Raw genomic sequence first — 12,436 nt, 5'->3', positions numbered from 1 at the left:
GAGTCTTGCTCTTGTTGCCCAGACTGGAGTGCAGTGGCACGATCTCAGCTCACTGCAACCTCCACCTCCTGGGTTCAAGCAATTCTCCTGCCTCAGCCTCCCAAGTAGCTGGGATTACAGGTGCGCACCACCATGCCCAACTAATTTTTGTATTTTTAGTAGAGACAGGGTTTCTAAATGTTGGCCAGGCTGGTCTCAAACTCCTGACCTCAGGAGATCCACCCGCCTCGGCCTCCCAAAGTGCTGGGATTACAGGTGCGAGCCACCACAGCCAGCCAGTTTTGTTTTGTTTTTAATTAACACTGTTATCCAAGGACACTTTTCCAAATCAGTACAGTCAGATCTAACACATCCTTTTAAATGATGGCTACTATTTTATTCTCTGGGTGACCCCAATATTATATTTCTATATTTTCCAGACTTTTGATGAGCACATAATTTTTTTTTTTTTTTTTTTTTTGAGACTGAGTCTAACTCTGTCATCTAAGCTGGAGTGCAGTGGCACAATCTCTGCTCACTGCAACCTCCACCTCTATGGTTCAAATGATTCTCCTGCCTCAGCCTCCCAAGTAGCTGAGACTACAAGGCTCATGCCACCACGCCCGGCTAATTTTTTGTATTTTTAGTAGAGACGAGGTTTCACCGTGTTAGCCAGGATGGTCTCCATCTCCTGACCTCGTGATCCGCCTACCTTGGCCTCCCAAAGTGCTGGGATTATAGGTGTGAGCCACCACACCCGGCCTAAATTATTTTAAAATATAGGGCGTTTTACCATGAAAATTTTTATTTAAAATCTCATTGATAGAAAAATATTCAAATTTTGTCAGAAAAATAAAATTTTTATAATTTGAATTTATGTATATTTATCACTAGAAACAGATTATCTAAAATTTTAAGTCAAAATAAGCCAGAGAAGATAAAGTTATATTTCATTTTATTTTTTACTTTTTTATTTTAATTTTTTTGAGACAGAGTCTCGCTCGGTCGCCCAGGATGGAATGCAGTGGCAGAATCTCAGCTCACTGCAACCTCCCGCTCCTGGGTTCAGGCGATTCTCCTGCCTCAGCCTCCTGAGTAGCTGGGACTACAGGCTCGCACCACCACACCCAGCTAATTTTTGTATTTTTAGTAGAGACAGGGTTTTACCATGTTAGTCAGGCTGGTCTCGAACTCCTGAGCTCAAGCAATCTGCCAGCCTCGGCCTCCAAAGTGCTGGGATTACAGGTGAGAGGCACCACGTCTGACCATGCAGTGTTTTTTCTCTACATAAAATAATGGTGTGTTTTTACAATGAGTAGCACCTGATAGTCAATACAATCAATGGCAGTTCTGTTTCTCTTCTTTCATTCCATTTTAAAATATAACTGGCTGGGCGCGGTGGCTCACGCCTATAATCCAAGTACTTCGGGAGGCCGAGGTGGGCAGATCGCCTGAGGTCAGGAGTTTGAGACCAGCCTGACCAACATGGTGAAACCCCTGTCTGTACTAAAACACAAAAATCAGCTGGGTGTGGTGTTGTATGCCTGTTGTCCCAGCTACTCAGGAGGCTGAGGCAAGAGAATTGCTTAAACTTGGGAGGCGGAGGTGGTAGTGAGCCAAGATCATGCTACTGTCCTCCAGCCTGAGTGACAAAGTGAAACTCTGTCTCCAAAAAAAGAAAGAAAGAAAGAAAAACAAAAACAAAAATAAAAAACACTGTCAATTAATTGAAAGATGCCATCAATTTTAGAATTTTAAAAATGTGTAAAATAGGAGTGTCTCAGTCCATTAGTGTTGACACTAATTTATAAAGCACAAGAAATTTATCTCTGGGCAGGCGTGGTGGCTCACACCTGTAATCCCAGCCCCTTGGGAGGCTGAGGCGGGAGAAGTGTTTGAGGCCAGGAGTTCCAGACCAGCATGGGCAACATAGCAAAACCCCTTCCCTACAAAAAATACAAAAATTAGCTAGGTGTGGTGTCACACACATACCTGTAGTCCCAGCTACTCAGGAGGCTGAGGTGGGAAGATTGCTTGAGCCCAGGAGGTTGAGGCTGCAGTGAGCTGTGATTGCACCACTGCACTCTAGCCTAAGTGACAGAGCAAGACCTTGTCTATAAAAAGCAAAAAACAAAGAAAAGAGGAGAAAAAAGGAAAATAAGTGTATTTCTCACAGTTCTAGAGGATGTTCACGATCAAGGCACCAGCAGGTTTAGTGTCTGATGCCTGGTTATCTGCTTCCAAGATGGCACCTTGAAAGCTGTTATCTCACATGGCAAAAGGGATGGAAAGACAAAAAGGGCAAGATTAAGCGCTTTCTTCAAACTTGATCCCCTTTTTACAGAATTATTATTTTTGTGTGTGTGAGACAAGGTCTCACTTTGTCACCCAGGCAGGAGTGCAGTGGCACAATCACTGGCTTACTTCAACCTTGACCTCCCTGGGCAACCTGGAGCCCCTTTCTAAACGTGCTAATCCCATTCCACCCTGAGTTAATCACCTTCCATAGGCCACACCTCTGCACTGGGGATTAAGATTCAACATGAGGCCGGGCACGGTGGCTCACCCCTGTAATCTCAGCACTTTGGGAGGCCGAGGCGGGCGGATCACCTGAGGTTAGGAGTTCAAGACCAGCCTGACCAACATGGAGAAACCCCATCTCTACTAAAAATGCAAAACTAGCTGGGCATGGTGGTGCATACCTGTAATCCCAGCTACTCGGGAGGCTGAGGCAGGAGGATCGCTTGACCCTGGGAGTCAGAGGTTGCAGTGAACCGAGATCACGCCACTGCACTCCAGCCTGGGCAACAAAAGCGAAACTCCATCTAAAAAAAAAAAAAGATTCAACATGAACTTCAGAGGGAACATCATCACTCTAACCATGGCAAGGAGTCTTGGAATTGATGAAATAGAACAGTCCCTTCTTGTCCCTTTATTAACCAGAATTTTTGTGTGATCCTCCAGGAACCACCAGGACCAGCTGATCATTCTAGCCCACAGCAATGGAGGCACATGACTCCTCCCACGTGGACTCTGAGTTCCGATACACCCTCTTCCCGATCGTTTACAGCATCATCTTTGTGCTTGGGGTCATTGCTAATGGCTACGTGCTGTGGGTCTTTGCCCGCCTGTACCCTTCCAAGAAATTCAATGAGATAAAGATCTTCATGGTGAACCTTACCATGGCGGACATGCTCTTCTTGATCACCCTGCCACTGTGGATTGTGTACTACCAAAACAGGGGCAACTGGATACTCCCCAAATTCCTGTGCAACCTGGCTGGCTGCCTCTTCTTCATCAACACCTACTGCTCTGTGGCCTTCCTGGGCGTCATCACTTATAACCGCTTCCAGGCAGTAACTCGCCCCATCAAGACTGCTCAAGCCAACACCCGCAAGCGTGGCATCTCTTTGTCTCTGGTCATCTGGGTGGCCATTGTGGGCGCTGCATCCTACTTCCTCATCCTGGACTCCACCAACACAGTGCCCAACAGTGCTGGCTCAGGAAACATCACCCGCTGCTTTGAGCATTACGAGAAGGGCAGCGTGCCAGTCCTCATCATCCACATCTTCATTGTGTTCAGCTTCTTCCTGGTCTTCCTCATCATCCTCTTCTGCAACCTGGTCATCATCCGTACCTTGCTCATGCAGCCAGTGCAGCAGCAGCGCAACGCTGAAGTCAAGCGCCGGGCGCTGTGGATGGTGTGCACGGTCTTGGCGGTGTTCATCATCTGCTTCGTGCCACACCACATGGTGCAGCTGCCCTGGACCCTTGCTGAGCTGGGCTTCCAGAACAGCAAATTCCACCAGGCTATTAACGATGCACATCAGGTCACCCTCTGCCTCCTTAGCACCAACTGTGTCTTAGACCCTGTTATCTACTGTTTCCTCACCAAGAAGTTCCGCAAGCACCTCACCGAAAAGTTCTACAGCATGCGCAGTAGCCGGAAATGCTCCCGGGCCACCACGGATACAGTCACTGAAGTGGTTGTGCCTTTCAACCAGATCCCTGTCAATTCCCTCAAAAATTAGTCCCTGCTTGTTGGTGCCAGGCCTGAAGTCTTCTCCTCCATGGACATCATGGACTGAGCTGGGGGAAGAAGGGATATCTGCTGTGGTCTGGGCACCACCTCCGTGGGCACTGGTGGGCCATTAGATTTGGAGGCTACCTCACCTGGGCAGGGATGATGGCAGAGCCAGGCTGTTGGAAAATCCAGAACTCAAATGAGTCCCTTCATCTGCCTTTGGGTGCATGCTACAGTAACTGTGACTGATGACCTCATCCTGAGTCCCTTAATCTTATAGGGCTGGAAGGAATGTCAGGGCCAGGTGCAGACCTTGGGGGAAGACTTTAAACCACCTAGTTCTCCCCGATGGGGTGTCGGTCTAAAGCTTTGGGGGGCCAGGTGCAGTGGCTCACACCTATAATCCCAGCACTTTGGGAGGCCGAGGTGGGCAGATCATGAGGTCGAGAGATCGAGACCATCCTGGCCAGCATTGTAAAACCCCGTCTCTACTAAAAAATACAAAAATTAGCTGGGCTTGGTGGCTCAGGAGGCTGAGGCAGGAGAATCGCTTGAACCTGGGAGGCAGAGGTTGCAGTGAGCCTAGATTTCACCATTGCACTCTAGCCTGGCAACAGAGCGAGATTCCGTCTCAAAAAAATAAAATTAAATAAATAAATAAATAAATGAATACAAGCTTTGGACAAATACTCTCAAGTGATACAGGCAGAAAGGGTTGGGAAAGGGACACTGCCCTCACAGAGTGGCACTACCTTGGGGCAGACTTTTGAGCTAGGACGGTGCCATCCTCTCTCCACCCTCAGGCAAAAGGTCTTTGTGACCTTTCTCAGGGGAAGTGGCTTGATGGAACCTTCTCTGACTCCTCCGGCAACCTGTCCCTAATGGTGACTAAAGAAGATAAAACATGAACAGACCAAAAGCTAGGACAAGAGCTTGCTTCCCAAGACAGATGCGTCTGTCTGCAAAGGCCTTGCCTCTAGCCTGGTCAGCTCTGGGGGAGCGGGAGAGAGATGCCCACCTCCTCCATCTTTCTGTCTCAACAGCAGTCTCTAATTAAGTACCTTCTGTGGGGCAGCCACCCACTGAGGATGGGCAAAGGCCCCTTGAAAGCAAAATTGGGGCTGGGCGCAGTGGCTCATGCTGGTAATCCCAGCACTTTGGGACGCCAAGGCAAGCAGATCACCTGAGGTCCGGAGTTCAAGACCAGCCTGGCCAACATGGTGAAACCCCATCTCCACTAAGAATACAAAAATATTAGCCCGGCGTGGTGGTGCATGCCTGTAGTCCCATAGCCTGTAGCTACTAGGAGGAGGCAGAGGTTGCAGTGAGCCGAGATTGTGCCACCGCTCTCCAGCCTGAGTGACAGAGTGAGACTCTGTCTCAAAAAAAAAAAAAAAAAAAAAAGTCAAAATTGGAGCTGTGCAGGCCAGGACACCTCGATGTCCAGGGGCTTCCATATGAACAGGCACATGGGCTGGGAAGTGCATGAGGCCCCTGGGTAGAAGGGTCTGTCAGTTCTCCCCTCCCTTGCCCTCTGGGAGGCTCCTCCTAACATAGCTTCCAGGAGGTGGGAGGAGCAGTTACTGTCAGCAGGTGTCAGCCAGGTGTCAGCTTCTCTTGAGGATCTCTAGATGTCTGCTTGTAATTTTTGGCAAGTTTATGCAAATGAGCCTCCTCTCCTGCCCTGAGACAAGTATCCACAGTGTGAACCTGGCAGCCTCAGACCCAAGGGGCTCAGAGGAAACTTCTCTGGTTTCTAGAGCTCTGTGCTCCTGTAGAGAAGTCTTCCTTCCTTACAGTCAGTGTCCCTGTGGAGCTGGGACACTCATTTCCTGTGTACCGGGCAATCATCAGATTGCTGATTTTGAGAAATGCCTCCCGATGGACCAGGAACTTGCTGGAGTCTGGGATGGTAGCTGTGGGCTAGACTTGGCTGGTGGTATGACCGGGCGACTAGTGCAGCATCACACAGGCCTGGGTCAAGTCTTGGCTGTGTCATTTCCTGCTGAGGGACTAGGCACTGAATTTCCTACCTCTTAGGGTCGTTACCTATGAGGTTAAAGCTACCTCATGGGATTGTTGTACGCGGCTAATGTTGGGGCAGACCCCTCTTGGTCAGGGTGACTGCTCATCTTAGACCCTCCCCTTTTCTGCAAATTTGGGCCCCTTGATCCTCTAATGGGAGCTGAAAGGATGAGAGGTGGGCATCTAGATTCAGGGAGGCTGTTCAGGCTTTGCAGGTCCCTTCCCTGAACACATATAAACCCTGGAGCTGTGACTGTGTCCGTGTGTGTGTGTGTGTGTTTGTCTGTGTGTATCGGGGGGATGGGCACCTGCATGAATGTGGTAGAGAAAATGGCTCTGCTCAGAGAGAAGATACGCATAGCAAGGCAGGGACCAGAGGAATCACAGGCGCCCGGAGAGCAGCCAGGCACCGCCTCCAGGGACCTGCTGGCTTCCCTCAGTCCTCCAGGGGCCCAGCACTCTTTCCTGTGGGCCCTGTGAGCGTCCCTTGTCAGGATACATTCTCTCATTTTGCCGAAGCTGATTTGATTGGGTGTCTATTTCTCATAGTCAAAAGAGCTCTGAATGAGGGAAGTGCTTCTGTGTTAACTCCCCGTGTCTCCTGAATTTCAGTCATTCGTGTACCCGCCTTGAAATTTTTGCAATATCCATGTACCAACTGTCTGTTTACTTAATAAATACTTTTTCTTTAAATTAAGTCACTTTTAAAAACTTACATTTATTTGAAAGAAAACATTATAACATAATTGTAAATGAAAACCAACACTACCTGCCACAAATAGAAGGTAGACATAAACATAAAACCGTAACTATAAAAATGTTTCTCACCCGGGTGCGGTGACTCACACCCGTAATCCCAACATTTTGGGAGGCTGAGGAGGGTGGATTGCTTGAGCCCAGGAGTTCGAGACCAGCCTGAGAAACATGGCAAAATGCCTCTACAAAAAATTTGTGGTTGTGGTGGCTCCCACCTGTAATCCCAGCACTTTGGGAGGCCAAGGAGGGCAGATTACCTGAGGTCATGCGTTCAAGACCAGTCTGGTCAACATAGCGAAATCCTGTCTCTACTAAAAATACAAAATTAGCTGGTCGTGATGGTGGGTGCCTGTAATCCCAGCTACTTGGGAGGCTGAGGCAGGAGAATTGCATGAACCTGGGAGTCGGAGGTTGCAGTGAGCCGAGATTGCACCACTGCACTCCAGCCTGGGTGACAAAGCGAGACTCTGCCTTAAAAAAAAAAAAAAAATTTTTAAAAATTAGCCAGGCATGGTGGTGTGTGTCTGTAGTTCCAGCTACTTGGGAGGCTGAAGTGCGAGGATTGCTTGAGCCAGGAGGTTGAGGTTGCCGTGAGTTGTGATCATCATGCCACACTGACCTGGGTGATAGAACAAGACCCGGTCTCAAAAAAAAAAAAAAGTTTTTCTGTGTTCTATCTAAAGTCACTTGACATGTCTCAGTGACTTGTGTAGCACACTTCAGGAAACTCTACTGTGATGGGTATAAAGTGCACAGGGTCTCAATAAAGAATAACTCTGGGCCATGCCTGTAATCCTAGCATTTTGAGAGGCCGAGGCAGGAGGATCACTTAAGCTCAGGAGTTTGAGACCAGCCTGGGCAACGTAGCGAGACTCTGTCTCTAATTGGAAAAAAAACAAGAGTAACTGACAGTTCTGAGACAGTGACTTGTGATTACCTCCTTACTTCTTCCAGGATGTCGCCCCAACACATAGACCATGCTCTCATGGGGATCAGGGGGGTGGGAGGAGTATATTAGGTTGTAGCACATGCTCCAGCCTTGTTGATCTCCTCACCACCCGAATACAGCCAGCATTACTCCTCCTGTATCCTCTATCTCTTCTCTTGTTTTCTAAACTTTTTTTTCTGGAGGTGGGGTCTTGCTGTATTGCCCAGGCTGGCATGCAATGGCTATTTACTGGCACGCCTATTGCACACTACAGGGTCAAACTTCTGGCTTTAAGGGATCCTCTTACATGAGCCTCCACAGGAGCTGGGACTACAGGAGTGGGTCACTGTATCCAGCCCTTCTCTTTTTTTTAATTTTGTTTTGTCTTATTTTTTTTTTTGAGATGGAGTCTCGCTCTGTTGCCCAGGCTGGAGTGCAGTGGCAGGATCTCAGCTCACTGCAAGCTCTGCCTCCTGAGTTCACGCCATTCTTCTGCCTCAGCCTCCTGAGTAGCTGGGCTTACAGGCGCCTGCCACCACGCCTGGCTAATTTTTTTGTATTTTTAGTAGAGACAGGGTTTCACTGCCTGGCCAAATTTTTTTTTTTTTTTTTGGTCAGCGTTGACCAGGTTGGCCTCAAACGTGTAGCCTTGCCTCCCCAAGGGTCAGGACAACTGGCCTGAGCCATTGCAGCTCCCCTCTTCTTTTTGACATATCCCAGAATACTCCAATAGGTAGCCTTCTGAATCCAGGCAGCGTTACTGTGACCATTAAGTCATTACTGTGACGTTAAGTCATTTCGATGCCTGTCTTTCCTATTCTGGGGGGCAGGAACCGGATCTTAATAATCTGTCTCCAGTTTCTCACATATAGCCTGGAATTGAGATCTGTCTGTCTCCAAATTGTACAGCTTCCCCAGGGTTTAGCATAAACAGACATGTTGACATATACATGCAAATATTTTGAAAGGTTTTGAGGAGACCCTATAGAGACAGATGGAAAAGAAATGTAATACATGTTCTTCCAAAGTTCTAGGTCCATATTCTAAAGGAAGATGTAGGGAGTTTTCAGAGAATCAGTACATTTTGGAGCTGGGAGGGTTCAACCCCTTCGTCTTACTAAGGACATCATGGGGCTCAGAGGGGCTAACTGATTGCCGAAGTTACACGGGTGGAGCTGCGGCGGATGCAGGGCTGGCTGTTCACCTGCATCTCTCCGCTCTTGCAACGGTGACAGGGATTATGGGAAAAGTTGAGTTGTAACTCTTTTGATGAAACATCACCCATTAGAATTTCCAAGGCATCCTGTGTATCAGGAAAGCCTCACCTTGCATTTGCCCTGATCTCAGCTTTTGCCTCAGGGAACCACCAGTGATCTCAGCTGGAGAATGCTGGCTTATGTAAGATCTGGCCTCATTGAGATGAGTCATAGACCCAAGAGTGGTAAGTGGAGGTCACAGTTGACTAGACCTGGATATGTTTATCCTGTTTTTACTCATCTGTGTTATATCTGTGCTCAAGACCTAAGGCCACAAAGAGATATAATAAGACCTTCTTGTAAAGCACCTGGTTTTTGTGTAGACTTGGTATTTCTGTATAAAAAATCCTGTTCCCTTTGATATCCTGCCAGCAAGCCATCCTCCCACATACCCATCCGTCTATCCACCTATCCATCCCTCCATCCCACCATCCTTCTATCGATCGATCTATCCATCCATCCATCCATCCCTCCCTCCCTCCATCCCTCCCTCCATCCCTCCCTCCCTCCATCCCTTTAGGTACCCAGCAAACACCTATGGGAGTGCCTATTTTGGTCCAGTAACTATGCTAAGCACAATTTTGATCTGTTATCTCACTAAAACCTCATACTCTCCCTGAAACATGGGTGGTTTTATCCCCACAGAAATGAATAAAACAAGTGTTACAGCTCTTTTAGAATTTGTCTAGCAGGCTTTTCAGTTTTTGCCAGAAAGCCCATTACAAAAGAAGGAAAAAAAAGAAATGAATAAAGTAAATAAGGACCCAAGCTGACTGAATAAGATGTAGGGGCTGCCTCTCAGGTCCTTGGTACAGAAGGAAGAGGGACCCAGCTATTAGCTTGCCACTTTCACCTATCTTATGTCATTGAGTCCTCACAACCACCCCACAGAATAGAACATTTAATGCCCATTTTACAGATAGGGAAATCGAGACTCAGAAGGGTTCAGAGATTTATAAAGGTAAAAGAGCTACTAAGTGGCATAATAATATTCAAAGCCGGATCTGCCTTAGTAAGCACGGGTCCCTTTCCTTCTCTCCTCCCTCTCCACCATGTGGCTTACCCTCGCCCAAGCCCCTCTCTCTAGGCACAGTCTCCTAAGCGCTGGACAGTCTCCTAAGGACTGTCATAGGGGAATGAGCCAAGAGGCCTCCAGTGGAACGTGAGGGCCTCCGCCTTGCTGTTTCTGGCTTCCTCTTTGAGGCCTCTGTGCTCTCCATGCATGTTGAAGCCCCAGCAACAATAACTCTTCCCTGGGCTCAGGCCGCTGTGCTCAGCTAGGGAGGGTACTCCTGAGGATGGATGGCATCCAGGAACACAGTGTTCCAGAGACCCTCGGAAGCCAGAGTGGTCATTGTCACTGGAGCTAGAAGGTGCTCTTAGATGTCACCTGGATCCTGACAGCTCTGTAAGGGGAGGGACAGAGGTGGCCACTCAACATTTGCTGACCACTTACTACAAGGGGAACTTTATTTTTTTTATTTTTTTGAGACGGAGTCTCGCTCTGTCGCCCAGGCTGGAGTGCAGTGGCCGGATCTCAGCTCACTGCAAGCTCCGCCTCCCGGGTTCCCGCCATTCTCCTGCCTCAGCCTCCCAAGTAGCTGGGACTACAGGCGCCCACTACCGCGCCCGGCTAATTTTTTGTATTTTTAGTAGAGACGGGGTTTCACCGTGGTCTCGATCTCCTGACCTTGTGATCCGCCCGCCTCGGCCTCCCAAAGTGCTGGGATTACAGGCGTGAGCCACCGCGCCCGGCCACAAGGGGAACTTTACATCATTTACTCCTCCCAAATACCTATGGGTAGAACTGCCTCTTCCCTCTGCCTGAGATGGGTCTTAATGGGAGTATACCTACAGCATCCTTGATACAGCCACACGGCTCACTCCCTTGCTTCCTTCAAGGCTTTGCTCAAACGTCCCTTTCTTGGTGAGGCCTGCTTGACTACCTCACTTAAAAATGGAGGCTTGGGGCCTGGCGCAGTGGCTGACGCTTTTAATCCCAGCACTTTGGGTGGCAGAGGTGGGTGGATCACCTGAAGTCGGGAGTTCGAGGCCAGCCTGGCCAACATGACAAAACCCTGTCTTTACTAAAAATAAAAAAATTAGCCAGGGGTGGTGTCAGGCACCTGTAATCCCATCTACTCAGGAAGCTGAGGAGGCTGAGGAAGGAGAATCACTTGAACCTGGGAGGCGGAGATTGTAGTGAGCTGAGATCGTGCCACTGCACTCCGGCTTGGGCAACAGAGCAAGACTGTGTCTCAAAAAAAAAAAAAAAAAAAAAGGAGGCTTGGGTAGCAAGTGTGCAGGGTTTCACGGCCCTGTAGCTTCATTAGACTCAGTATCCTCCTGAAAAAAAAATTAAAAATATAACAACAGCGCTTGCTTCATCAGCTCATAACTAAAACTGGAACAATACAGAGATACAGGTATGGCCCCTGAACAAGGATGACACAGAAATTCAAGAAGCATTCCATATAATTAAAATAAATTTTAAAACATGAAAACCAAATCCCCACCCCCAAAATACAGAGGCTTAGAGAGTAAAGTGATTCCCAAGGTCACACAATGAATGGCTGGCCTAGCTGGGTGCGTCCAGCTCCAAAGCTCATTCTGCCACACTGCCTTCCCCTGCGGACATCTTTCATGATACAGAATGTGAAGGTCCCTATCTTCCATCTTCCGGACAAGAAAGATGAGCATCAAGCAGGTGAAATGACTTACATCCAAGGTCACACAGCAATAATCAGGATGCAGAGATCCTTATTTTACCTCTACTGTGCAAGATGCTTCTCATACATTTTTGTCTGAATGCATGTTATTTTCCTTCTTTTTTTTTTTCTTTTCTTTCTTTTTTTTTTTGAGATGGATTTTCGCTCTTATTGCCCAGGCTGGAGTACAATGGAGCAACCTCGGCTCACTGCAACCTCCACCACTCAGGTTCAAGTGATTTTCCTGCCTCAGCCTCCCGAGTAACTGGGATTACAAGCATGTACCACCACGCCCAGCTAATTTTGTATTTTTAGTAGAGATGGGATTTCTCCATGTTGGTCAGGCTGGTCTCAAACCCCCGACCTCAGGTGATCTGCCCGTCTCGGCCTCCCAAAGTGCTGGGATTACAGGCTTGAGCCACCACGCCCAGCCGAAACGCTGTCTCTTTTTAAAAATCCATAAATTAGCCCAGTGCAATGGCGGGCATCTGTAATCTCAGCTGCTCAGGAGCCTGAGACAGGAGAATAGCTTGAATCTGGGAGGCAGAGGTTGCAGTGAGCCATGATCGCATCACTGCACTCCAGGCTTGGGGCCAGAGTGAGACTCTATCCCCCACCATGCCCCACCCAGAAAAAGAAAGAAAAGTAAACGGAACAGAAGGCACCCTGAGTGCCTCAGATCGAGACCATCCTGGTCAACATGGTGAAGTTCCGTCTCTACTAAAAATACAAAAATTTGCTGGGCGTGGTGGCATATGCC

The 12,436-nt window shown here is 48.3% G+C and overlaps 1 protein-coding gene and 2 non-coding genes across 7 annotated transcripts in view; all 3 read left to right on the top strand.

Moving 5' to 3' along the window:
• The window catches only part of PTAFR (platelet activating factor receptor), a 64,397-nt gene extending 57,672 nt beyond the window's left edge, over positions 1–6,725 (top strand). For all 5 annotated transcript variants that reach the window (XM_025377974.1, XM_025377975.1, XM_025377977.1 and 2 more), the window contains one exon: positions 2,944–6,725. In XM_025377974.1, the coding sequence (XP_025233759.1) occupies positions 2,982–4,010 (1,029 nt within the window). In that variant the 5' untranslated portion in view covers positions 2,944–2,981 and the 3' untranslated portion in view covers positions 4,011–6,725. The remainder of the gene's footprint in view (positions 1–2,943) is intronic.
• Positions 6,726–9,626: 2,901 nt separating this feature from the next.
• Positions 9,627–9,688, top strand: LOC112615748. The gene has a single exon (XR_003117458.1). It is a non-coding gene; the product is annotated as a U7 small nuclear RNA (small nuclear RNA).
• Positions 9,689–11,345: 1,657 nt separating this feature from the next.
• LOC112615603 lies at positions 11,346–11,448 on the top strand. The gene has a single exon (XR_003117418.1). It is a non-coding gene; the product is annotated as a U6 spliceosomal RNA (small nuclear RNA).
• The last annotated feature ends 988 nt before the right edge of the window (positions 11,449–12,436 follow it).

Source organism: Theropithecus gelada, chromosome 1, assembly GCF_003255815.1.
Source record: "Theropithecus gelada isolate Dixy chromosome 1, Tgel_1.0, whole genome shotgun sequence".
NCBI classification, from domain to species: Eukaryota; Metazoa; Chordata; class Mammalia; order Primates; family Cercopithecidae; genus Theropithecus; species Theropithecus gelada.
The sequence above is the reverse complement of the archived record's forward strand: the minus strand, read 5'-3'. Positions and strand labels throughout refer to the sequence as shown.